Source organism: Scyliorhinus torazame, chromosome 2 (assembly GCF_047496885.1).
Source record: "Scyliorhinus torazame isolate Kashiwa2021f chromosome 2, sScyTor2.1, whole genome shotgun sequence".
NCBI lineage: Eukaryota > Metazoa > Chordata > Chondrichthyes > Carcharhiniformes > Scyliorhinidae > Scyliorhinus > Scyliorhinus torazame.
This window is the reverse complement of record NC_092708.1, coordinates 398362687-398389384: the sequence shown is the minus strand read 5'-3', so window position 1 is coordinate 398389384 and position 26698 is coordinate 398362687. Positions and strand designations below refer to the sequence as shown.

At 64.0% G+C, this 26698-nt stretch overlaps 1 protein-coding gene across 2 annotated transcripts in view; it reads left to right on the top strand.

The window, feature by feature from the left end:
* LOC140406132 (uncharacterized) overlaps window positions 1-26698 on the top strand; it is a 430113-nt gene that overhangs the window by 221610 nt on the left and 181805 nt on the right. For both annotated transcript variants that reach the window (XM_072494284.1, XM_072494278.1), the window contains exons 22-25: window positions 11839-12021; window positions 13589-13717; window positions 14526-14749; window positions 25268-25412. In XM_072494284.1, the coding sequence (XP_072350385.1) occupies window positions 11839-12021; window positions 13589-13717; window positions 14526-14749; window positions 25268-25412 (681 nt within the window). The remainder of the gene's footprint in view (window positions 1-11838; window positions 12022-13588; window positions 13718-14525; window positions 14750-25267; window positions 25413-26698) is intronic.

Below are 26698 nucleotides of genomic sequence, written 5' to 3'. Positions count from 1 at the left end.
GCAGGGTCCGGAGTCGGTCCACTTGTGCGCTGGCACATGTACCTCGGGATAGGGCATCGGGGGGCTCGTTGAGTTTTCCAGGGCGATACAAAATCTCGTAGTTGTACGTGGAGAGCTCGATTCTCCACCGCAAGATCTTATCATTTTTGATCTTGCCCCGCTGCGTGTTATTGAACATGAAGGCTACCGACCGTTGGTCAGTGAGGAGAGTGAACCTCCTGCCGGCCAGGTAATGCCTCCAATGTCGCACAGCTTCTACGATCGTTTGGGCCTCCTTTTTGACGGAGGAGTGCCGAATTTCGGAGACATGTAGGGTTCGTGAAAAAAACGCCACGGGTCTGCCTGCCTGGTTGAGGGTGGCAGCCAGAGCGACGTCTGATGCATCGCTCTCGACTTGGAAGGGGAGCGTCTCATCAACCGCGTGCATCGCGGCCTTGGTGATGTCGGCCTTGATACGGTTGAAGGCCTGGTGAGCCTCGGCCGTTAAGGGAAAACGAGTGGATTGAATGAGTGGGCGGGCCTTGTCCGCATAGTTTGGGACCCACTGGGCGTAATAAATTGATGCGATCAATTACGACGAGACGAGAGTAGAGAGTAATCGAGGCTTTATTACACAGAGATGTGTGGCCTCCTACAGCAGCTGGTGAAATGGCTGCTGTACTGGGAGCACACACATTTATACTCCACCTACTGGGCGGAGCCAGCAGGCAGGGATCTACCCCCGTACCTGTAGTACAGGGTCTTACCGTAAAGCACCTATATCAACATCCTATATATACAATATATACATCAGGGGTGACTACCACGGCTTGGTGCTGGAGACTAAACGCAAATGGGAGGAGGAGTTGGGGGAGGAGGTGGGGACCGGGACGGGGGCTGTGGCTTTGCGGAGTGTGAACGTGTCCTCCTTGTGGGTGAGGCTAAACCTCATTCAGTTTAAAGTGGTGCATCGGGCCCACATGACAGTGGTGAGGATGAGCAGGTTCTTTGAGGGGTGGACGATAGGAGTGGGCGGAGTGTGAGGGGGGGGGGGGTGGGGGAGATGGTGAATCACGTCTGCGTGTTCTGGGCGTGTCCCAGGCGGAGGTGTTCTCGGATGTAATGTCTGAGGTTTTGGGTGGGGGATGGCCCCCGAGTCCGGAGGTGGTGATATTTGGGGTGTCGGTTGGTCCTGGAGTGCAGGGGGGGGGAGGGGGAAGAGAGGCCGATGCTTTGGCCTTTGTCTCCCTGATAGCCTGGAGGGCGGGGTTGTGCGTGAGCGACCTGGCAGAATTCCAGAGGTCGGAGCTCGGGTTCGCTCTGCGGGGGTCGGTAGAGGCTCAGCCGGAGGTGGAAACCGTTTATTGATTTCCTCGGGGAGGATTGAGGGGTTTTTCCTCGGGGAGGATTGAGGGGTTTTTCCTCGGGGAGGATTGAGGGGTTTTTCCTCGGGGAGGATTGAGGGGTTTTTCCTCGGGGAGGATTGAGGGGTTTTTCCTCGGGGAGGATTGAGGGGTTTTCCCTCGGGGAGGATTGAGGGGTTTTTCCTCGGGGAGGATTGAGGGGTTTTTCCTCGGGGAGGATTGAGGGGTTTTTCCTCGGGGAGGATTGAGGGGTTTTTCCTCGGGGAGGATTGAGGGGTTTTTCCTCGGGGAGGATTGAGGGGTTTTTCCTCGGGGAGGATTGAGGGGTTAGGGGGGGGGGTAAGGGGGTTAAATGGGGGAAGGCAGGACGTGTTCGGGTGTCGGTGTCAGGGGGCTGGAGGGTTGGGCTGTTTGATTGGTTGATGTGCTGTTCGTCGATTCTCTTTGTTTGTTCCGTTGACATTCTGTATACTTTATATTGCTGTCGAAAAGCCTTGAATAAAAATATATTTTTCTTAAATCAGGCCAGCGCATATTGCTGGTCTCACTCTAATATGCAGATTTGCCCACAATGGGCAGAATTCAGATTGTGACGACTCGTGAGTTCCCGTTGGGTCTTGCGAGGTGTGGCGAGCGGGGTTGGTCCCGGAGGAGGGACCTCCCGGCATCTTCCGGCCACGCCCAAGCCCCCAGAGATAAATCGCCCCAACAGAGGTAAACCACACCCGTGGTCTCACCAATGTCCTGTACAGCTGCAGTAGAACCTCCCTCCATTTGTATTCAATTCCCCCTCACAATAAATGATCACGTTCCGTGAGCTTTCCCCATTACTTGTATGTTTTATGGGGCCGGTTTAGCTCAGTGGGCTGGACAGCAGGTTTGTGACGCAGAGCGAGGCGAGCAGCGTGGGTTCCATTCCCGTACCGGCTGAGGTGATTCATGAGGGCCCCCGCCTCCTCAACCTCGCCCCTCGCCTGAGGTGACCCTCAGGTTAAATCACCACCAGTCAGCGCTCCCCCCACCCCCTCACTCTCTCTCTGTCGCTGCTCCTCCCTCTCTCAGCCTTTCTCCATCCCTCTCTCTGCCTCTATTTCCCTCTGTGCCAGTCCCTCTCCCTCTCTGCAAAGGGAATGATCTGGAATCGCTAAGTGTGACCCGGCAGCTGTTGGATTATCGTCAAAACCCAACTGGTTAGAAGTGGAAGCTTGCAGCACAGAAAGGCCATTGAAGGAGCACAATCGTCTCTTTCTTTCCATAATCCTGAAAATTCCTCAATCTCAGGAACCTTCCCATTTCCTTTTTAAAATTCCAGTATTTCTGTGTGATCCGAAATGCTACCAGGCGGAGTTCTGCAGGAACTGGAATTCCTGACCGCTTCTGTTCTCTGGCTTTACATTGAAATGATTCAAATATTGGGTCAGTTTTGGTCATTGTACCTGGTCAAAAATATACCGCACCATCTCTCTGTCCGCAGTGTCCCTGTCCGCAGTGTCCCTGTCCGCAGTGTCCCTGTCCGCAGTGTCCCTGTCCGCAGTGTCCCTGTCCGCAGCGTCTCTGTCCGCAGCGTCCCTGTCCGCAGTGTCCCTGTCCGCAGCGTCCCTGTCCGCAGCGTCCCTGTCCGCAGCGTCCCTGTCCGCAGCGTCCCTGTCCGCAGCCTCCCTGTCCGCAGCGTCCCTGTCCGCAGCGTCCCTGTCCGCAGCGTCTCTGTCCGCAGCGTCCCTGTCCGCAGCGTCCCTGTCCGCAGCGTCTCTGTCCGCAGTGTCCCTGTCCGCAGCGTCTCTGTCCGCAGCGTCCCTGTCCGCAGCGTCTCTGTCCGCAGCGTCTCTGTCCGCAGCGTCTCTGTCCGCAGTGTCCCTGTCCGCAGTGTCTCTGTCCGCAGCGTCTCTGTCCGCAGCGTCTCTGTCCGCAGCGTCTCTGTCCGCAGCGTCTCTGTCCGCAGCGTCTCTGTCCGCAGTGTCCCTGTCCGCAGCGTCTCTGTCCGCAGTGTCCCTGTCCGCAGCGTCTCTGTCCGCAGCGTCTCTGTCCGCAGCGTCTCTGTCCGCAGTGTCCCTGTCCGCAGTGTCTCTGTCCGCAGCGTCTCTGTCCGCAGCGTCTCTGTCCGCAGCGTCTCTGTCCGCAGCGTCTCTGTCCGCAGCGTCTCTGTCCGCAGCGTCTCTGTCCGCAGCGTCCCTGTCCGCAGCGTCTCTGTCCGCAGCGTCTCTGTCCGCAGCGTCTCTGTCCGCAGCGTCTCTGTCCGCAGCGTCTCTGTCCGCAGCGTCTCTGTCCGCAGTGTCTCTGTCCGCAGTGTCCCTGTCCGCAGCGTCCCTGTCCGCAGCGTCTCTGTCCGCAGCGTCTCTGTCCGCAGCGTCTCTGTCCGCAGCGTCTCTGTCCGCAGCGTCCCTGTCCGCAGCGTCTCTGTCCGCAGTGTCTCTGTCCGCAGTGTCCCTGTCCGCAGCGTCCCTGTCCGCAGCGTCCCTGTCCGCAGCGTCTCTGTCCGCAGCGTCCCTGTCCGCAGCGTCTCTGTCCGCAGCGTCCCTGTCCGCAGCGTCTCTGTCCGCAGTGTCCCTGTCCGCAGTGTCTCTGTCCGCAGCGTCTCTGTCCGCAGCGTCTCTGTCCGCAGCGTCTCTGTCCGCAGTGTCCCTGTCCGCAGCGTCTCTGTCCGCAGTGTCCCTGTCCGCAGTGTCTCTGTCCGCAGCGTCTCTGTCCGCAGCGTCTCTGTCCGCAGCGTCTCTGTCCGCAGCGTCTCTGTCCGCAGCGTCTCTGTCCGCAGCGTCTCTGTCCGCAGCGTCCCTGTCCGCAGCGTCTCTGTCCGCAGCGTCTCTGTCCGCAGCGTCTCTGTCCGCAGCGTCTCTGTCCGCAGCGTCTCTGTCCGCAGCGTCTCTGTCCGCAGCGTCCCTGTCCGCAGCGTCTCTGTCCGCAGCGTCTCTGTCCGCAGTGTCCCTGTCCGCAGCCTCCCTGTCCGCAGCGTCCCTGTCCGCAGCGTCTCTGTCCGCAGCGTCTCTGTCCGCAGCGTCCCTGTCCGCAGTGTCCCTGTCCGCAGCGTCCCTGTCCGCAGCGTCCCTGTCCGCAGCGTCTCTGTCCGCAGTGTCTCTGTCCGCAGTGTCTCTGTCCGCAGTGTCTCTGTCCGCAGCGTCCCTGTCCGCAGCGTCCCTGTCCGCAGCGTCCCTGTCCGCAGTGTCCCTGTCCGCAGCCTCCCTGTCCGCAGTGTCCCTGTCCGCAGCGTCTCTGTCCGCAGCGTCTCTGTCCGCAGCGTCCCTGTCCGCAGTGTCCCTGTCCGCAGCGTCCCTGTCCGCAGCGTCCCTGTCCGCAGCGTCTCTGTCCGCAGTGTCTCTGTCCGCAGTGTCTCTGTCCGCAGTGTCTCTGTCCGCAGCGTCCCTGTCCGCAGCGTCCCTGTCCGCAGTGTCCCTGTCCGCAGTGTCCCTGTCCGCAGTGTCCCTGTCCGCAGCGTCCCTGTCCGCAGCGTCTCTGTCCGCAGCGTCTCTGTCCGCAGCGTCCCTGTCCGCAGCGTCCCTGTCCGCAGTGTCCCTGTCCGCAGTGTCCCTGTCCGCAGTGTCTCTGTCCGCAGCGTCCCTGTCCGCAGTGTCCCTGTCCGCAGCGTCCCTGTCCGCAGCGTCCCTGTCCGCAGCGTCTCTGTCCGCAGTGTCTCTGTCCGCAGTGTCTCTGTCCGCAGTGTCTCTGTCCGCAGTGTCTCTGTCCGCAGCGTCCCTGTCCGCAGCGTCTCTGTCCGCAGTGTCCCTGTCCGCAGTGTCCCTGTCCGCAGTGTCCCTGTCCGCAGTGTCCCTGTCCGCAGTGTCTCTGTCCGCAGTGTCTCTGTCCGCAGCGTCCCTGTCCGCAGCGTCCCTGTCCGCAGCGTCCCTGTCCGCAGTGTCTCTGTCCGCAGTGTCCCTGTCCGCAGTGTCCCTGTCCGCAGTGTCCCTGTCCGCAGCGTCCCTGTCCGCAGCGTCCCTGTCCGCAGTGTCCCTGTCCGCAGTGTCCCTGTCCGCAGTGTCCCTGTCCGCAGCGTCCCTGTCCGCAGTGTCCCTGTCCGCAGCGTCCCTGTCCGCAGCGTCTCTGTCCGCAGTGTCCCTGTCCGCAGCGTCCCTGTCCGCAGCGTCCCTGTCCGCAGCGTCTCTGTCCGCAGCGTCCCTGTCCGCAGTGTCCCTGTCCGCAGTGTCCCTGTCCGCAGCGTCTCTGTCCGCAGCGTCTCTGTCCGCAGTGTCCCTGTCTGCAGTGTCTCTGTCCGCAGTGTCTCTGTCCGCAGTGTCCCTGTCCGCAGCGTCTCTGTCCGCAGCGTCTCTGTCCGCAGTGTCCCTGTCCGCAGCGTCCCTGTCCGCAGTGTCCCTGTCCGCAGCGTCTCTGTCCGCAGCGTCCCTGTCCGCAGTGTCCCTGTCCGCAGCCTCCCTGTCCGCAGCCTCCCTGTCCGCAGCGTCTCTGTCCGCAGCGTCCCTGTCCGCAGCGTCTCTGTCCGCAGCGTCCCTGTCCGCAGTGTCTCTGTCCGCAGCGTCCCTGTCCGCAGTGTCCCTGTCCGCAGTGTCTCTGTCCGCAGCGTCTCTGTCCGCAGCGTCTCTGTCCGCAGCGTCTCTGTCCGCAGTGTCCCTGTCCGCAGTGTCTCTGTCCGCAGCGTCTCTGTCCGCAGTGTCCCTGTCCGCAGCGTCCCTGTCCGCAGCGTCCCTGTCCGCAGCGTCTCTGTCCGCAGCGTCTCTGTCCGCAGTGTCCCTGTCCGCAGTGTCCCTGTCCGCAGCCTCCCTGTCCGCAGTGTCTCTGTCCGCAGCGTCTCTGTCCGCAGTGTCCCTGTCCGCAGTGTCCCTGTCCGCAGTGTCTCTGTCCGCAGCGTCCCTGTCCGCAGCGTCCCTGTCCGCAGCGTCTCTGTCCGCAGCGTCCCTGTCCGCAGCGTCCCTGTCTGCAGCGTCCCTGTCCGCAGTGTCCCTGTCCGCAGTGTCCCTGTCCGCAGTGTCCCTGTCCGCAGTGTCCCTGTCCGCAGTGTCCCTGTCCGCAGTGTCCCTGTCCGCAGTGTCCCTGTCCGCAGTGTCCCTGTCCGCAGTGTCCCTGTCCGCAGCGTCCCTGTCCGCAGTGTCCCTGTCCGCAGTGTCCCTGTCCGCAGTGTCCCTGTCCGCAGTGTCCCTGTCCGCAGTGTCCCTGTCCGCAGTGTCCCTGTCCGCAGTGTCCCTGTCCGCAGTGTCCCTGTCCGCAGCGTCTCTGTCCGCAGCGTCTCTGTCCGCAGCGTCTCTGTCCGCAGTGTCCCTGTCCGCAGTGTCCCTGTCCGCAGTGTCCCTGTCCGCAGTGTCCCTGTCCGCAGTGTCCCTGTCCGCAGCGTCTCTGTCCGCAGCGTCCCTGTCCGCAGCGTCTCTGTCCGCAGCGTCTCTGTCCGCAGCGTCTCTGTCCGCAGCGTCCCTGTCCGCAGCGTCTCTGTCCGCAGTGTCCCTGTCCGCAGCGTCTCTGTCCGCAGCGTCTCTGTCCGCAGCGTCTCTGTCCGCAGTGTCCCTGTCCGCAGCGTCCCTGTCCGCAGCGTCCCTGTCCGCAGTGTCCCTGTCCGCAGCGTCCCTGTCCGCAGCGTCCCTGTCCGCAGCGTCTCTGTCCGCAGCGTCTCTGTCCGCAGCGTCTCTGTCCGCAGCGTCCCTGTCCGCAGCGTCCCTGTCCGCAGCGTCCCTGTCCGCAGCGTCTCTGTCCGCAGCGTCTCTGTCTGCAGCGTCCCTGTCCGCAGCGTCTCTGTCCGCAGCGTCTCTGTCCGCAGCGTCTCTGTCCGCAGCGTCTCTGTCCGCAGCGTCTCTGTCCGCAGCGTCTCTGTCCGCAGTGTCCCTGTCCGCAGCGTCCCTGTCCGCAGCGTCTCTGTCCGCAGTGTCCCTGTCCGCAGTGTCCCTGTCCGCAGCGTCTCTGTCCGCAGCGTCTCTGTCCGCAGTGTCCCTGTCCGCAGCGTCTCTGTCCGCAGCGTCTCTGTCCGCAGCGTCTCTGTCCGCAGTGTCCCTGTCCGCAGCGTCTCTGTCCGCAGCGTCTCTGTCCGCAGTGTCCCTGTCCGCAGCGTCCCTGTCCGCAGCGTCCCTGTCCGCAGCGTCCCTGTCCGCAGTGTCCCTGTCCGCAGTGTCCCTGTCCGCAGTGTCCCTGTCCGCAGTGTCCCTGTCCGCAGCGTCTCTGTCCGCAGCGTCCCTGTCCGCAGTGTCTCTGTCCGCAGCGTCCCTGTCCGCAGCGTCCCTGTCCGCAGCGTCTCTGTCCGCAGCGTCTCTGTCCGCAGCGTCTCTGTCCGCAGCGTCTCTGTCCGCAGCGTCCCTGTCCGCAGTGTCTCTGTCCGCAGCGTCTCTGTCTGCAGCGTCTCTGTCCGCAGTGTCTCTGTCCGCAGTGTCTCTGTCCGCAGCGTCTCTGTCCGCAGTGTCCCTGTCCGCAGCGTCCCTGTCCGCAGTGTCTCTGTCCGCAGTGTCCCTGTCCGCAGTGTCCCTGTCCGCAGCGTCTCTGTCCGCAGCGTCCCTGTCCGCAGCGTCTCTGTCCGCAGCGTCTCTGTCCGCAGCGTCTCTGTCCGCAGCGTCTCTGTCCGCAGCGTCTCTGTCCGCAGCGTCTCTGTCCGCAGCGTCCCTGTCCGCAGTGTCTCTGTCCGCAGCGTCTCTGTCCGCAGCGTCTCTGTCCGCAGTGTCTCTGTCCGCAGTGTCCCTGTCCGCAGCGTCCCTGTCCGCAGCGTCTCTGTCCGCAGCGTCTCTGTCCGCAGCGTCTCTGTCCGCAGCGTCTCTGTCCGCAGCGTCTCTGTCCGCAGCGTCTCTGTCCGCAGCGTCCCTGTCCGCAGCGTCTCTGTCCGCAGCGTCCCTGTCCGCAGCGTCCCTGTCCGCAGCGTCTCTGTCCGCAGCGTCTCTGTCCGCAGCGTCTCTGTCCGCAGCGTCTCTGTCCGCAGCGTCTCTGTCCGCAGCGTCTCTGTCCGCAGCGTCTCTGTCCGCAGCGTCTCTGTCCGCAGTGTCCCTGTCCGCAGTGTCTCTGTCCGCAGCGTCCCTGTCCGCAGTGTCTCTGTCCGCAGTGTCCCTGTCCGCAGTGTCCCTGTCCGCAGCGTCTCTGTCCGCAGCGTCTCTGTCCGCAGCGTCTCTGTCCGCAGTGTCTCTGTCCGCAGCGTCCCTGTCCGCAGCGTCTCTGTCCGCAGCGTCTCTGTCCGCAGCGTCTCTGTCCGCAGTGTCCCTGTCCGCAGCGTCTCTGTCCGCAGTGTCTCTGTCCGCAGCGTCTCTGTCCGCAGCGTCTCTGTCCGCAGCGTCTCTGTCCGCAGCGTCTCTGTCCGCAGCGTCTCTGTCCGCAGCGTCCCTGTCCGCAGTGTCTCTGTCCGCAGCGTCCCTGTCCGCAGCGTCCCTGTCTGCAGCGTCTCTGTCCGCAGCGTCTCTGTCCGCAGCGTCCCTGTCCGCAGCGTCCCTGTCCGCAGCGTCCCTGTCCGCAGCGTCCCTGTCCGCAGTGTCCCTGTCCGCAGCGTCCCTGTCCGCAGCGTCCCTGTCTGCAGCGTCCCTGTCCGCAGTGTCCCTGTCCGCAGTGTCCCTGTCCGCAGTGTCCCTGTCCGCAGTGTCCCTGTCCGCAGTGTCCCTGTCCGCAGTGTCCCTGTCCGCAGTGTCCCTGTCCGCAGTGTCCCTGTCCGCAGTGTCCCTGTCCGCAGCGTCTCTGTCCGCAGCGTCTCTGTCCGCAGCGTCTCTGTCCGCAGCGTCCCTGTCCGCAGCGTCTCTGTCCGCAGCGTCCCTGTCCGCAGCGTCTCTGTCCGCAGCGTCCCTGTCCGCAGTGTCTCTGTCCGCAGTGTCCCTGTCCGCAGCGTCTCTGTCCGCAGCGTCCCTGTCCGCAGCGTCCCTGTCCGCAGCGTCCCTGTCCGCAGCGTCTCTGTCCGCAGCGTCTCTGTCCGCAGCGTCTCTGTCCGCAGCGTCTCTGTCCGCAGCGTCTCTGTCCGCAGCGTCTCTGTCCGCAGCGTCTCTGTCCGCAGCGTCCCTGTCCGCAGCGTCCCTGTCCGCAGCGTCCCTGTCCGCAGCGTCCCTGTCCGCAGCGTCCCTGTCCGCAGTGTCCCTGTCCGCAGCGTCTCTGTCCGCAGCGTCTCTGTCCGCAGCGTCTCTGTCCGCAGCGTCTCTGTCCGCAGCGTCTCTGTCCGCAGCGTCCCTGTCCGCAGCGTCTCTGTCCGCAGCGTCTCTGTCCGCAGCGTCCCTGTCCGCAGCGTCTCTGTCCGCAGCGTCCCTGTCCGCAGCGTCTCTGTCCGCAGCGTCTCTGTCCGCAGCGTCCCTGTCCGCAGCGTCCCTGTCCGCAGCGTCTCTGTCCGCAGCGTCTCTGTCCGCAGCGTCTCTGTCCGCAGCGTCCCTGTCCGCAGCGTCCCTGTCCGCAGCGTCTCTGTCCGCAGCGTCCCTGTCCGCAGCGTCTCTGTCCGCAGCGTCTCTGTCCGCAGCGTCCCTGTCCGCAGCGTCCCTGTCCGCAGCGTCCCTGTCCGCAGCGTCTCTGTCCGCAGTGTCTCTGTCCGCAGTGTCTCTGTCCGCAGCGTCTCTGTCCGCAGTGTCCCTGTCCGCAGCGTCCCTGTCCGCAGCGTCTCTGTCCGCAGCGTCCCTGTCCGCAGCGTCCCTGTCCGCAGCGTCCCTGTCCGCAGCGTCTCTGTCCGCAGTGTCTCTGTCCGCAGTGTCTCTGTCCGCAGCGTCTCTGTCCGCAGCGTCTCTGTCCGCAGCGTCTCTGTCCGCAGCGTCTCTGTCCGCAGTGTCCCTGTCCGCAGCCTCCCTGTCCGCAGCGTCTCTGTCCGCAGCGTCCCTGTCCGCAGCGTCCCTGTCCGCAGTGTCTCTGTCCGCAGTGTCCCTGTCCGCAGTGTCCCTGTCCGCAGCGTCCCTGTCCGCAGCGTCCCTGTCCGCAGCGTCTCTGTCCGCAGCGTCCCTGTCCGCAGCGTCCCTGTCCGCAGCGTCCCTGTCCGCAGTGTCCCTGTCCGCAGCGTCTCTGTCCGCAGCGTCTCTGTCCGCAGCGTCCCTGTCCGCAGCGTCCCTGTCCGCAGCGTCCCTGTCCGCAGCGTCCCTGTCCGCAGCGTCCCTGTCCGCAGCGTCCCTGTCCGCAGCGTCTCTGTCCGCAGCGTCCCTGTCCGCAGCGTCTCTGTCCGCAGCGTCTCTGTCCGCAGCGTCTCTGTCCGCAGCGTCTCTGTCCGCAGCGTCTCTGTCCGCAGCGTCTCTGTCCGCAGCGTCCCTGTCCGCAGCGTCCCTGTCCGCAGCGTCTCTGTCCGCAGCGTCCCTGTCCGCAGCGTCTCTGTCCGCAGCGTCTCTGTCCGCAGCGTCTCTGTCCGCAGCGTCTCTGTCCGCAGCGTCTCTGTCCGCAGCGTCTCTGTCCGCTGTCCGCAGTGTCCCTGTCCGCAGTGTCCCTGTCCGCAGCGTCCCTGTCCGCAGCCTCCCTGTCCGCAGTGTCCCTGTCCGCAGTGTCCCTGTCCGCAGTGTCCCTGTCCGCAGCGTCCCTGTCCGCAGCCTCCCTGTCCGCAGCGTCTCTGTCCGCAGCGTCTCTGTCCGCAGCGTCTCTGTCCGCAGTGTCCCTGTCCGCAGCGTCCCTGTCCGCAGCTGCTTGACCCTCTGAAGTGACCAAACACCGATGTTTATTAGAAGCTCGGGGAGTCTCCACGACCACCTTCACATGGCAACAAATACTCGCAGACCCGCCCCACAGCATGAGAGCCTATAAGAGTGAGTGGCAGCACGATAGCACAGTGGCAAGCACTGGCTTCACAGTGCCAGGGACCGGGGTTCGATTCCCCGCTGGGCCACTGTCTGTGCGGAGTCTGCACGTTCTCCCCGTGTCTGCGTGGGTTTCCTCCGGGTGCTCCGGTTTCCTCCCACAGTCCAAAGATGTGCAGGTTAGGTGGATTGGCTGTGATAAATTGCCCTTGGTGTCCAAAAAGGTTAGGAGGGGTTATTGGGTTACGGGGATAGGGTGGAAGTGAGGGCTTAAGTGGGTCGGTGCAGACTCAATGGGCCAAATGGCCTCCTTCTGCACTGTATGTTCTATCTGTTGTGAGTGACCATATTGCATTGGTGGTGCCTTCCCATGACCGAGCAGGGACACTGAGGTCTCTGTACCTCTGCCTGAAAATTGGGACCAGTGCTGAAGACAGGGCCCGGTGCACACATGGGGATTTCAGGGCCCAGGCTGACCTCCTGTCTGCTCCACATCCCAGGATGCAATGGGGCAGCAGCACCAAGGGTCGCCTGGTACCACCCTGCAGTGGTGTGAATGCCAGGAGACAGTCTCACGGGTTGGAGAGTGCGGAAAATGCTGAACCCTTCACCTCTGGTTAGCACAGTTGCTTCACAGCGCCAGGGTCCCAGGTTCGATTCCCGGCTTGGGTCACTGTCTGTGCGGAGTCTGCACGTTCTCCCCGTGTCTGCGTGGGTTTCCTCCGGGGGCTCCGGTTTCCTCCCACAAGTCCCGAAAGACGTGTTTGTTTGGTGAATTGGACATTCTGAATTCTCCCTCTGTGTACCCGAACAGGGGCCGGAGTGTGGCGACTAGGGGATTTCCACAGTAACTTCATTGCAGCGTTAATGTGAGCCTACTTGTGACAATAAAGATTATTTCATAATCTTTCCTCAAAAAGGTGGTGGAATCCACGGTGAGGAAGATGCTGGATCAGGTGAAACACACCCAAAAACAACTGCGCACCAGGGACGAGGAGCTAAGCGGAGGTCTGGATCGGTCATGGGCCAAGCTTGAGTTCATGGAAGCTTCGGGCTCGAGTCCCGGCAGAGAACAAAATCCCCAATTCCTTCAGCACCCACAGGTAATCGGCTATTCAGCTCGACCGGCATTGTGTATTTACAAAAGCTCGAATCCAATGCTGCTTGCACTCATCACCTCCCACAAAGCGCCCACCCGACTATGCCGGGGCCCTCAGTGGGGACCTTCCTGACCTGGCCACACTCACCCTGTTTCCTGCACTGAGGAGCTCTGCTCACCGGAACTGCTCATTGCAGCTAGAGATCAGTGCGGGGAGAGATCAGCGCGGGGAGAGATCAGCGCGGGGAGAGATCAGCGCGGGGAGAGATCAGCGCGGGGAGAGATCAGCGCGGGGAGAGATCAGCGCGGGGAGAGATCAGCGCGGGGAGAGATCAGCGCGGGGAGAGATCAGCGCGGGGAGAGATCAGCGCGGGGAGAGATCAGCGCGGGGAGAGATCAGCGCGGGGAGAGATCAGCGCGGGGAGAGATCAGCGCGGGGAGAGATCAGCGCGGGGAGAGATCAGCGCGGGGAGAGATCAGCGCGGGGAGAGATCAGCGCGGGGCGAGATCAGCGCGGGGAGAGATCAGCGCGGGGAGAGATCAGCGCGGGGAGAGATCAGCGCGGGGAGAGATCAGCGCGGGGAGAGATCCGGGCGGTGAACACCCAATGCGGGGCAGCACGGTAGCACAAGTGGATAGCTCTGTGACGTCATAGCTCCAGGGTCCCAGGTTCGATTCCCCGCTGGTCACTGTCTGTGCGGAGTCTGCACGTTCTCAGCGACCCAGCGGGGATTCGAACCTGGGACCCTGGAGCTGTGAAGCCACAGTGCTCGCCACCTGTGCGACCGTGCTGCCCATTCGCTCAACTTTGCCAAAATCACCTTGAAGCCTCTAACATCCTCTTCATCACTCACCTTCTCACCAGTGTCAAACTTGGAAATGTTACATTTGGTTCCGTCCTGCGGGTCATTGATATTGGTTGTGAACAGTAGGGGCCCCGGCACTGCCCCCTACGCCAAGGTAGCTCAGGAACCTCTCCAACCACAACAACAACATGCATTTCGCATCTTTTAAAGAGTGTCCTTTACTCACAGTAAAAGTCCTGAAGGACAGGGAATATCCTGTTCCGAATTTTGATAGTGAGGCACGTGAGGAAATATTCAGTCAGGTGGCCAAAGGCCTGGACAAAGAGGGTTTAAAACAGGAGAACGAAGGAGAGACAGAGATTCTTGCGGAGGGAATTCCAGAACTTCGGGCCCAGGCAGCTGAAACCCTGCGTGTGGAAGAGGCCGGATTTGGGGGGAGTGTAGATATCTCAGACAGTTATGGGTTGGGGAAGGGGGTCTGAAAACAGGGGTGAGAATTTTAAGATTGAGGTGTTGCAATTCCGGATGCCAGTGTAAGTCAGGGAGCACGGGGGGGTGGGGTGGGGGGGGGGGGGGTGTAAAACCCGTTCCTGAAGACCAGCGCAGAACGGTACCTTGAGCAAAGGGCGCTGTTACACTCAGAGCGCCGTGTAGACCAGTGGCTGACGTCGAGGTGGTTGACGGTGTAGACTCTGGAAACTCAGCTGCTCTTTTTGGGGTGTTTACAACTGTAGGTGCTGCATTTTCACCTGCTACATTTTTCAGGGTGGCCTGCTTGCCCCAGAGTCCAGGGTCAGCGGTCAATGCAGTCAGGGTGAACATGGGGAGCTGGTGCCAAGGGCCGAGGATCCCAGTGATGACGCGATCACACCTACAGCGGAGGGACTGCCTCAGGTAATGATCACAACCTTCAATATATCAATAAGCTGAACGCTGGAGAGCTTCTAATCATTGCAACATCAAATCATACAGTGTAGCAGGCCATTCAGCCCATCACTCTTCAGATTCCACACTCTTCCAACATCATCAACAAGGTACATTAACAGAGTGAAACATCAAAAGGGGGCATTAAACAACAAAATGTGACACCAGGCCACATGTTGAGATATTAGAAATAAAACAGAAAATGCCGAAAATCTTCAGGCAGCATCTGTGGAGCAGAACTTTGTGTTTTTAATTCAGTTATCCAGCAGTTTGGGATTAAGGAGCTATTAGGACTGCCTTGATCAAAGAAGTAGGTTTGGGAAGCCTCAAATCAGGGGAGAGGGGTAAAGAGATTTAGAGAGGAAATTCTCGAGTTGAAATCCCAAGTAATTGAAGGCACAGTCACCAATGGGGGAACGATTAGGGGGGGTGCAGAGACAGAACTGGACGAGCGCGAGATCCTGCGTGAGTTAGTCTGGTTCCCAGCCTTGAGCCAGTTTTTCCCAGTGTTTATTGCAGCTCCTGAAGCCTATTTAATTAAAAGCCTCTCATGGGGAACTTTATTAAAAGCCTTCTGGAAGTTCACAGTGGGTGTGGGGTTTAAGGTGAGAGTGGGGTTTTGGTGTTCAGGGTAGGGGTGGGAGTGGGCTTTAGGATGGGAATGGGAATGTAGGGTTCACGGTGGGGGTGAGGAATTGAGGATCAGGATGTGGATCCTGATGTGCGTTGAGTGGGAGGGTTATCATCCCTGCTTCTCTCGTCCTTTGCCGGTCTCCAGGCACCCTGGGTGGGACATGAGCAAAGCCAGGAGCCAGGCAGCGACGGGCAGCGCCCCGGGGACACAGAGCCACGGCGGAGATGGAATGAAACGACGGAGGAGGAGATAGCGGTGAAAAGACGTAGAGAGTCGCGGCTGGCCCAGGTGGAAGATGATCAGAGGGAGCAGTCTGCTGATAAAACGCCAATGGATACACCGGACACCGAGCAGGAGGATGTACAACTGTGAGTAGCAGCAAGAGCTGGGGCAGCCTGTCCGGGGGTAAGAGCCCTGATACATTAACCAGCACCATTACTCAATAAATCACAATGCCAGCCCGTTTCTAACCCGCGCAGAGTTGCTGAAGCTGAGTCAGCCGCGGTCCTGTACAAACACTCTGGCTGGGATTTTCCCAGAGTGTGACAGAGGGTCAGTGAGATTCTGACTGGCATTCGGCGAGCTTCTCTCCAGATACACAGCCCAGTTTTCACACCAGGGGCTGGGTTAATCGCACCCCGACCCCGAAATCGCGTTCGGCGAGGGGGCGGAAAATCCAGTTTCCCGCATGAAATCGGGACTGGCGCCGGTTCCGCAATCCCCCCCCCCCCACCCCCCCCCCCCCCCCGAAAAGCGGCGTACTCTGGGACCCCCCCCCCCCATTCATGGGCATGGCCCCCCCCCCCCCCCCCCCCCCCCCACAGGACGTGACCCTTGGCAGGGCCATCTGGCACCCAGGCAGTGCTCCTGCCGGCTTTGCAGTACCACCCGGGCACCTTGACAATGCCAGCCTGGCTGTGCCAAGGTGCCCATGTACTTGGGGGAGGGTCAGGGAGCCACCCTATACTATTTCTGACCACCCAGGGGCCTCCAGTGGCCTGGGAGACCCCCCCCACCCCCGCCCCCGGCTGCTAGTACTGAACGGTGCCCAGCTGGGCCTCCCCGGGGAGGCTGGTAGGTGGGTCGGGTCAGCTCAGTTGGCACACGATTAGCACATGGTTCAGGGTGACAGCAGCAGATGGGGTTCAATCGCTGTTCAGGCTCAGGGAGCCCAATGGTGAATCACCGCATAGTGTGCTCCAGCAACCCTGGAATAATGGAAGATGCTGCCTGAAATCTAACTATCATTTAAAAAAATGGCTAATCCACCCACCCTGCACATCTTTGGGTTGTGGGGGCGAAACCCACGCAGACACGGGGAGACTGTGCAAACTCCACACGGACAGTGACCCGGAGCCGGGATCGAACCTGGGACCTCGGCGCCGTGAGGCAGCAGTGCTAACCACTGCGCCACTGTGCTGCCCTGAAAACTAACAATCATAACGTCCTTCCTTTGGTTTCTTTGTTTTCAAAATCAAGGGCTTCTGTTATTTTCGCAAACAGCCTTCGGAATGTGATCCACTGCCTTCAAATCGTCTAAACACAGGCCCATCTCCTCCAGAACCCCTTTCAAATAATAGCATTTCGCTTTTATAGCCTCTCCTCAATCCTCCTTCTAAAATCTCACACTTCACACGCGTGTCACATGTCCCTCGCTGTGGGTCTTCTCTTAGTCGTTCCCACCTGAAGATTCTGTCGCCATGTTTCATTTCACACTTAAGTCCGGTTCTCCCGCTGCCCGCTCACTGACCCACACGGCCGCCAGGTCCGGTTCTCCCGCTGCCCGCTCACTGACCCACACGGCCACCAGGTCCGGTTCTCCCGCTGCCCGCTCACTGACCCACACGGCCGCCAGGTCCGGTTCTCCCGCTGCCCGCTCACTGACCCACACGGCCACCAGGTCCGGTTCTCCCGCTCACTGACCCACGCGGCCGCCAGGTCCGGTTCTCCCACTGCCCGCTCACTGACCCACACGGCCACCAAGTCCGGTTCTCCCGCTGCCCGCTCACTGACCCACACGGCCGCCAGGTCCGGTTCTCCCGCTGCCCGCTCACTGACCCACACGGCCACCAGGTCCGGTTCTCCCGCTGCCCGCTCACTGACCCACACGGCCACCAAGTCCGGTTCTCCCGCTGCCCGCTCACTGACCCACACGGCCGCCAGGTCCGGTTCTCCCGCTGCCCGCTCACTGACCCACACGGCCGCCAGGTCCGGTTCTCCCACTGCCCGCTCACTGACCCACACGGCCGCCAGGTCCGGTTCTCCCGCTGCCCGCTCACTGACCCACACGGCCACCAAGTCCGGTTCTCCCGCTGCCCGCTCACTGACCCACACGGCCGCCAGGTCCGGTTCTCCCGCTGCCCGCTCACTGACCCACACGGCCACCAGGTCCGGTTCTCCTGCTGCCCGCTCACTGACCCACACGGCCACCAGGTCCGGTTCTCCCGCTGCCCGCTCACTGACCCACACGGCCACCAAGTCCGGTTCTCCCGCTGCCCGCTCACTGACCCACACGGCCGCCAGGTCCGGTTCTCCCGCTGCCCGCTCACTGACCCACACGGCCACCAAGTCCGGTTCTCCCGCTGCCCGCTCACTGACCCACACGGCCGCCAGGTCCGGTTCTCCCGCTGCCCGCTCACTGACCCACACGGCCACCAGGTCCGGTTCTCCCGCTCACTGACCCACACGGCCACCAGGTCCGGTTCTCCCGCTGCCCGCTCACTGACCCACACGGCCGCCAGGTCCGGTTCTCCCGCTGCCCGCTCACTGACCCACACGGCCACCAGGTCCGGTTCTCCCGCTGCCCGCTCACTGACCCACACGGCCACCAAGTCCGGTTCTCCCGCTGCCCGCTCACTGACCCACACGGCCGCCAGGTCCGGTTCTCCCGCTGCCCGCTCACTGACCCACACGGCCACCAGGTCCGGTTCTCCCGCTGCCCGCTCACTGACCCACACGGCCGCCAGGTCCGGTTCTCCCGCTGCCCGCTCACTGACCCACGCGGCCACCAGGTCCGGTTCTCCCGCTGCCCGCTCACTGACCCACACGGCCACCAGGTCCGGTTCTCCCGCTGCCCGCTCACTGACCCACACGGCCGCCAGGTCCGGTTCTCCCGCTGCCCGCTCACTGACCCACACGGCCACCAGGTCCGGTTCTCCTGCTGCCCGCTCACTGACCCACACGGCCACCAGGTCCGGTTCTCCCGCTGCCCGCTCACTGACCCACACGGCCGCCAGGTCCGGTTCTCCCGCTGCCCGCTCACTGACCCACACGGCCGCCAGGTCCGGTTCTCCCGCTGCCCGCTCACTGACCCACACGGCCGCCAGGTCCGGTTCTCCCGCTCACTGACCCACACGGCCACCAAGTCCGGTTCTCCCGCTGCCCGCTCACTGACCCACACGGCCGCCAGGTCCGGTTCTCCCGCTGCCCGCTCACTGACCCACACGGCCGCCAAGTCCGGTTCTCCCGCTGCCCGCTCACTGACCCACACGGCCACCAGGTCCGGTTCTCCTGCTGCCCGCTCACTGACCCACACGGCCACCAGGTCCGGTTCTCCCGCTGCCCGCTCACTGACCCACACGGCCACCAGGTCCGGTTCTCCCGCTCACTGACCCACACGGCCACCAGGTCCGGTTCTCCCGCTGCCCGCTCACTGACCCACACGGCCACCAAGTCCGGTTCTCCCGCTGCCCGCTCACTGACCCACACGGCCACCAAGTCCGGTTCTCCCGCTGCCCGCTCACTGACCCACACGGACACCAGGTCCGGTTCTCCCGCTCACTGACCCACACGGCCGCCAAGTCCGGTTCTCCCGCTGCCCGCTCACTGACCCACACGGCCGCCAGGTCCGGTTCTCCCGCTGCCCGCTCACTGACCCACACGGCCACCAGGTCCGGTTCTCCCGCTGCCCGCTCACTGACCCACACGGCCGCCAGGTCCGGTTCTCCCGCTGCCCGCTCACTGACCCACACGGCCACCAGGTCCGGTTCTCCCGCTGCCCGCTCACTGACCCACACGGCCGCCAGGTCCGGTTCTCCCGCTGCCCGCTCACTGACCCACACGGCCGCCAGGTCCGGTTCTCCCGCTCACTGACCCACACGGCCACCAGGTCCGGTTCTCCCGCTGCCCGCTCACTGACCCACACGGCCACCAGGTCCGGTTCTCCCGCTGCCCGCTCACTGACCCACACGGACACCAGGTCCGGTTCTCCCGCTCACTGACCCACACGGCCGCCAAGTCCGGTTCTCCCGCTGCCCGCTCACTGACCCACACGGCCACCAGGTCCGGTTCTCCCGCTGCCCGCTCACTGACCCACACGGCCGCCAGGTCCGGTTCTCCAGCTGCCCGCTCACTGACCCACACGGCCGCCAGGTCCGGTTCTCCCGCTCACTGACCCACACGGCCACCAAGTCCGGTTCTCCCGCTCACTGACCCACACGGCCGCCAGGTCCGGTTCTCCCGCTCACTGACCCACACGGCCGCCAGGTCCGGTTCTCCCGCTGCCCGCTCACTGACCCACACGGCCACCAGGTCCGGTTCTCCCGCTGCCCGCTCACTGACCCACACGGCCACCAGGTCCGGTTCTCCTGCTGCCCGCTCACTGACCCACACGGCCACCAGGTCCGGTTCTCCCGCTGCCCGCTCACTGACCCACACGGCCACCAGGTCCGGTTCTCCCGCTCACTGACCCACACGGCCACCAGGTCCGGTTCTCCCGCTCACTGACCCACACGGCCACCAGGTCCGGTTCTCCCGCTGCCCGCTCACTGACCCACACGGCCACCAGGTCCGGTTCTCCCGCTCACTGACCCACACGGCCACCAGGTCCGGTTCTCCCGCTCACTGACCCACACGGCCACCAGGTCCGGTTCTCCCGCTGCCCGCTCACTGACCCACACGGCCGCCAAGTCCGGTTCTCCCGCTGCCCGCTCACTGACCCACGCCGCCACCAGGTCCGGTTCTCCCGCTGCCCGCTCACTGACCCACACGGCCACCAGGTCCGGTTCTCCCGCTGCCCGCTCACTGACCCACACGGCCACCAGGTCCGGTTCTCCCGCTGCCCGGTCACTGACCCACGCGGCCACCAAGTCCGGTTCTCCCGCTCACTGACCCACACGGCCGCCAGGTCCGGTTCTCCCGCTGCCCGCTCACTGACCCACACGGCCACCAGGTCCGGTTCTCCCGCTGCCCGCTCACTGACCCACACGGCCACCAGGTCCGGTTCTCCCGCTGCCCGCTCACTGACCCACACGGCCACCAGGTCCGGTTCTCCCGCTGCCCGCTCACTGACCCACACGGCCACCAGGTCCGGTTCTCCCGCTCACTGACCCACACGGCCACCAAGTCCGGTTCTCCCGCTGCCCGCTCACTGACCCACACGGCCACCAGGTCCGGTTCTCCCGCTGCCCGCTCACTGACCCACGCGGCCACCAAGTCCGGTTCTCCCGCTCACTGACCCACACGGCCGCCAGGTCCGGTTCTCCCGCTGCCCGCTCACTGACCCACACGGCCACCAGGTCCGGTTCTCCCGCTGCCCGCTCACTGACCCACACGGCCACCAGGTCCGGTTCTCCCGCTGCCCGCTCACTGACCCACACGGCCACCAGGTCCGGTTCTCCCGCTCACTGACCCACACGGCCACCAAGTCCGGTTCTCCCGCTCACTGACCCACACGGCCACCAGGTCCGGTTCTCCCGCTCACTGACCCACACGGCCACCAAGTCCGGTTCTCCCGCTGCCCGCTCACTGACCCACACGGCCGCCAGGTCCGGTTCTCCCGCTCACTGACCCACACGGCCACCAAGTCCGGTTCTCCCGCTGCCCGCTCACTGACCCACACGGCCGCCAGGTCCGGTTCTCCCGCTCACTGACCCACACGGCCACCAGGTCCGGTTCTCCCGCTCACTGGCCCACACGGCCACCAGGTCCGGTTCTCCCGCTGCCCGCTCACTGACCCACACGGCCACCAGGTCCGGTTCTCCCGCTGCCCGCTCACTGACCCACACGGCCACCAGGTCCGGTTCTCCCGCTGCCCGCTCACTGACCCACACGGCCACCAGGTCCGGTTCTCCCGCTGCCCGCTCACTGACCCACACGGCCACCAGGTCCGGTTCTCCCGCTCACTGACCCACACGGCCACCAGGTCCGGTTCTCCCGCTCACTGACCCACACGGCCGCCAGGTCCGGTTCTCCCGCTCACTGACCCACACGGCCACCAAGTCCGGTTCTCCCGCTCACTGGCCCACACGGCCACCAGGTCCGGTTCTCCCGCTGCCCGCTCACTGACCCACACGGCCACCAGGTCCGGTTCTCCCGCTGCCCGCTCACTGACCCACACGGCCGCCAGGTCCGGTTCTCCCGCTCACTGACCCACACGGCCGCCAGGTCCGGTTCTCCCGCTCACTGACCCACACGGCCGCCAGGTCCGGTTCTCCCGCTGCCCGCTCACTGACCCACACGGCCACCAGGTCCGGTTCTCCCGCTGCCCGCTCACTGACCCACACGGCCACCAGGTCCGGTTCTCCCGCTGCCCGCTCACTGACCCACACGGCCACCAGGTCCGGTTCTCCCGCTGCCCGCTCACTGACCCACACGGCCACCAGGTCCGGTTCTCCCGCTGCCCGCTCACTGACCCACACGGCCGCCAGGTCCGGTTCTCCCGCTGCCCGCTCACTGACCCACACGGCCACCAAGTCCGGTTCTCCCGCTCACTGACCCACACGGCCGCCAGGTCCGGTTCTCCCGCTGCCCGCTCACTGACCCACGCGGCCACCAGGTCCGGTTCTCCCGCTGCCCGCTCACTGACCCACACGGCCGCCAGGTCCGGTTCTCCCGCTCACTGACCCACACGGCCACCAGGTCCGGTTCTCCCGCTGCCCGCTCACTGACCCACACAGCCACCAAGTCCGGTTCTCCCGCTGCCCGCTCACTGACCCACACGGCCACCAGGTCCGGTTCTCCCGCTGCCCGCTCACTGACCCACACGGCCACCAGGTCCGGTTCTCCCGCTGCCCGCTCACTGACCCACACGGCCACCAGGTCCGGTTCTCCCGCTGCCCGCTCACTGACCCACACGGCCGCCAAGTCCGGTTCTCCCGCTCACTGACCCACACGGCCACCAGGTCCGGTTCTCCCGCTGCCCGCTCACTGACCCACACGGCCGCCAGGTCCGGTTCTCCCGCTCACTGACCCACACGGCCACCAGGTCCGGTTCTCCCGCTGCCCGCTCACTGACCCACACGGCCGCCAGGTCCGGTTCTCCCGCTGCCCGCTCACTGACCCACACGGCCGCCAGGTCCGGTTCTCCCGCTGCCCGCTCACTGACCCACACGGCCACCAAGTCCGGTTCTCCCGCTGCCCGCTCACTGACCCACACGGCCGCCAGGTCCGGTTCTCCCGCTGCCCGCTCACTGACCCACACGGCCGCCAGGTCCGGTTCTCCCGCTCACTGACCCACACGGCCACCAAGTCCGGTTCTCCCGCTGCCCGCTCACTGACCCACACGGCCACCAGGTCCGGTTCTCCCGCTGCCCGCTCACTGACCCACACGGCCACCAGGTCCGGTTCTCCCGCTGCCCGCTCACTGACCCACACGGACACCAGGTCCGGTTCTCCCGCTGCCCGCTCACTGACCCACACGGACACCAGGTCCGGTTCTCCCGCTGCCCGCTCACTGACCCACACGGCCGCCAGGTCCGGTTCTCCCGCTGCCCGCTCACTGACCCACGCGGCCACCAAGTCCGGTTCTCCCGCTGCCCGCTCACTGACCCACACGGCCACCAAGTCCGGTTCTCCCGCTGCCCGCTCACTGACCCACACGGCCGCCAGGTCCGGTTCTCCCGCTGCCCGCTCACTGACCCACACGGCCGCCAGGTCCGGTTCTCCCGCTGCCCGCTCACTGACCCACACGGCCGCCAGGTCCGGTTCTCCCGCTCACTGACCCACACGGCCGCCAGGTCCGGTTCTCCCGCTGCCCGCTCACTGACCCACACGGCCGCCAGGTCCGGTTCTCCCGCTGCCCGCTCACTGACCCACACGGCCGCCAAGTCCGGTTCTCCCGCTGCCCGCTCACTGACCCACACGGCCACCAGGTCCGGTTCTCCCGCTGCCCGCTCACTGACCCACACGGCCACCAAGTCCGGTTCTCCCGCTCACTGACCCACACGGCCGCCAGGTCCGGTTCTCCCGCTCACTGACCCACACGGCCGCCAAGTCCGGTTCTCCCGCTGCCCGCTCACTGACCCACACGGCCGCCAGGTCCGGTTCTCCCGCTGCCCGCTCACTGACCCACACGGCCGCCAAGTCCGGTTCTCCCGCTGCCCGCTCACTGACCCACACGGCCACCAGGTCCGGTTCTCCCGCTCACTGACCCACACGGCCACCAAGTCCGGTTCTCCCGCTCACTGACCCACACGGCCACCAGGTCCGGTTCTCCCGCTCACTGACCCACACGGCCACCAAGTCCGGTTCTCCCGCTCACTGACCCACACGGCCACCAGGTCCGGTTCTCCCGCTGCCCGCTCACTGACCCACACGGCCGCCAAGTCCGGTTCTCCCGCTGCCCGCTCACTGACCCACGCCGCCACCAGGTCCGGTTCTCCCGCTGCCCGCTCACTGACCCACACGGCCACCAGGTCCGGTTCTCCCGGTCCGGTTCTCCCGCTGCCCGCTCACTGACCCACGCGGCCACCAAGTCCGGTTCTCCCGCTGCCCGCTCACTGACCCACACGGCCACCAGGTCCGGTTCTCCCGCTCACTGACCCACACGGCCGCCAGGTCCGGTTCTCCCGCTGCCCGCTCACTGACCCACACGGCCACCAGGTCCGGTTCTCCCGCTCACTGACCCACACGGCCACCAGGTCCGGTTCTCCCGCTCACTGACCCACACGGCCACCAAGTCCGGTTCTCCCGCTCACTGACCCACACGGCCACCAGGTCCGGTTCTCCCGCTGCCCGCTCACTGACCCACACGGCCACCAGGTCCGGTTCTCCCGCTCACTGACCCACACGGCCACCAGGTCCGGTTCTCCCGCTCACTGACCCACACGGCCGCCAGGTCCGGTTCTCCCGCTGCCCGCTCACTGACCCACACGGCCACCAGGTCCGGTTCTCCCGCTGCCCGCTCACTGACCCACACGGCCGCCAGGTCCGGTTCTCCCGCTCACTGACCCACACGGCCGCCAGGTCCGGTTCTCCCGCTCACTGACCCACACGGCCACCAGGTCCGGTTCTCCCGCTGCCCGCTCACTGACCCACACGGCCGCCAGGTCCGGTTCTCCCGCTCACTGACCCACACGGCCGCCAGGTCCGGTTCTCCCGCTCACTGACCCACACGGCCACCAGGTCCGGTTCTCCCGCTGCCCGCTCACTGACCCACACGGCCACCAAGTCCGGTTCTCCCGCTCACTGACCCACACGGCCACCAGGTCCGGTTCTCCCGCTGCCCGCTCACTGACCCACACGGCCGCCAGGTCCGGTTCTCCCGCTGCCCGCTCACTGACCCACACGGCCGCCAGGTCCGGTTCTCCCGCTCACTGACCCACACGGCCGCCAGGTCCGGTTCTCCCGCTGCCCGCTCACTGACCCACACGGCCACCAAGTCCGGTTCTCCCGCTGCCCGCTCACTGACCCACACGGCCACCAGGTCCGGTTCTCCCGCTGCCCGCTCACTGACCCACACGGCCACCAAGTCCGGTTCTCCCGCTGCCCGCTCACTGACCCACACGGCCGCCAAGTCCGGTTCTCCCGCTCACTGACCCACACGGCCACCAGGTCCGGTTCTCCCGCTGCCCGCTCACTGACCCACGCGGCCGCCAGGTCCGGTTCTCCCGCTGCCCGCTCACTGACCCACACGGCCACCAAGTCCGGTTCTCCCGCTGCCCGCTCACTGACCCACACGGCCACCAGGTCCGGTTCTCCCGCTGCCCGCTCACTGACCCACACGGCCACCAGGTCCGGTTCTCCCGCTGCCCGCTCACTGACCCACACGGCCACCAAGTCCGGTTCTCCCGCTGCCCGCTCACTGACCCACACGGCCACCAGGTCCGGTTCTCCCGCTGCCCGCTCACTGACCCACACGGCCACCAAGTCCGGTTCTCCCGCTCACTGACCCACACGGCCGCCAGGTCCGGTTCTCCCGCTCACTGACCCACACGGCCACCAGGTCCGGTTCTCCCGCTGCCCGCTCACTGACCCACACGGACACCAGGTCCGGTTCTCCCGCTCACTGACCCACACGGCCACCAGGTCCGGTTCTCCCGCTGCCCGCTCACTGACCCACACGGCCACCAGGTCCGGTTCTCCCGCTGCCCGCTCACTGACCCACACGGCCACCAGGTCCGGTTCTCCCGCTGCCCGCTCACTGACCCACACGGCCGCCAGGTCCGGTTCTCCCGCTGCCCGCTCACTGACCCACACGGCCACCAAGTCCGGTTCTCCCGCTCACTGACCCACACGGCCACCAGGTCCGGTTCTCCCGCTGCCCGCTCACTGACCCACACGGCCACCAAGTCCGGTTCTCCCGCTGCCCGCTCACTGACCCACACGGCCGCCAGGTCCGGTTCTCCCGCTCACTGACCCACACGGCCACCAGGTCCGGTTCTCCCGCTGCCCGCTCACTGACCCACACGGCCACCAAGTCCGGTTCTCCCGCTGCCCGCTCACTGACCCACGCCGCCACCAGGTCCAGCAATCCACCAATTTTCAAATCCCCACCTTAACGTTTCGGGGAAGCTCCCTGAATGACGAGCTGGAAGGTTCTAGACAAATGCAGGCTGTTTTCGAAGGGCGAAGGTTTCCTCGAAGGACTCGGTACGCCCTCGAGAAGCTGGTGATCTGACATCTGTACATTTTACTAACTAAATAATTTATTTCTGCTGCTTGGGCAGGGACCCAGAAAAACTGAGGGAATATGTGACAAACTGCCACCAACTTTCAGACGTCCTTCACAGTCTGGAGACATCGCTCAAAGACATGGCAGCTCGGATCCCAAATTCCTATAAAGCAGCAATTGAACAAGTGGAAAGTCAGGCGGTAAATATATGTTATGTTAAATCTGTGTCCGACTCCAGCCAAGAACATGGGGAAAGCCCAGGATGTGTGCAGCTCTACACCAGTCTGTGTCTGTGTCTGCATCAGTCTGTGTCTGTGTCTGCATCAGTCTGTGTCTGTGTCTGCGTCAGTCTGTGTCTGTGTCTGCATCAGTCTGTGTCTGCATCAGTCTGTGTCTGTGTCTGCGTCAGTCTGTGTCTGCGTCAGTCTGTGTCTGCGTCAGTCTGTGTCTGTGTCTGCATCAGTCTGTGTCTGCGTCAGTCTGTGTCTGTGTCTGCGTCAGTCTGTGTCTGTGTCTGCGTCTGTCTGTGTCTGCATCAGTCTGTGTCTGTGTCTGCGTCAGTCTGTGTCTGTGTCTGCGTCAGTCTGTGTCTGCGTCAGTCTGTGTCTGCATCAGTCTGTGTCTGTGTCTGCGTCAGTCTGTGTCTGCATCAGTCTGTGTCTGTGTCTGCGTCAGTCTGTGTCTGTGTCTGCGTCAGTCTGTGTCTGTGTCTGCGTCAGTCTGTGTCTGCGTCAGTCTGTGTCTGCGTCAGTCTGTGTCTGCGTCAGTCTGTGTCTGTGTCTGCGTCTGTCTGTGTCTGCATCAGTCTGTGTCTGTGTCTGCGTCAGTCTGTGTCTGTGTCTGCGTCAGTCTGTGTCTGCGTCAGTCTGTGTCTGCATCAGTCTGTGTCTGTGTCTGCGTCAGTCTGTGTCTGCATCAGTCTGTGTCTGTGTCTGCATCAGTCTGTGTCTGTGTCTGCGTCAGTCTGTGTCTGTGTCTGCGTCAGTCTGTGTCTGTGTCTGTGTCAGTCTGTGTCTGCGTCAGTCTGTGTCTGCGTCAGTCTGTGTCTGCGTCAGTCTGTGTCTGTGTCTGCATCAGTCTGTGTCTGTGTCTGCACCGGTCTGTGTCTGCATCAGTCTGTGTCTGTGTCTGCACCGGTCTGTGTCTGCACCGGTCTGTGTCTGCACCGGTCTGTGTCTGCACCGGTCTGTGTCTGCACCGGTCTGTGTCTGCACCGTTCTGTGTCTGCACCGGTCTGTGTCTGTGTCTGCACCGGTCTGTGTCTGCATCGGTCTGTGTCTGTGTCTGCATTTTCTCAACATCTGCTCTGTCAAACCCCTTGAGAATTTTATTCATTTGAATGAGGTTATCTCTCATTTTTCCAAACTCCAGGGCAGCACAGTGACACAGTGGTTAGCACTGCTGCCTCACGGCGCTGAGGTCCCAGGTTCGATCCTGACTCTGGGTCACTGTCCGTGTGGAGTTTGCGCATTCTCCCCGTGTCTGC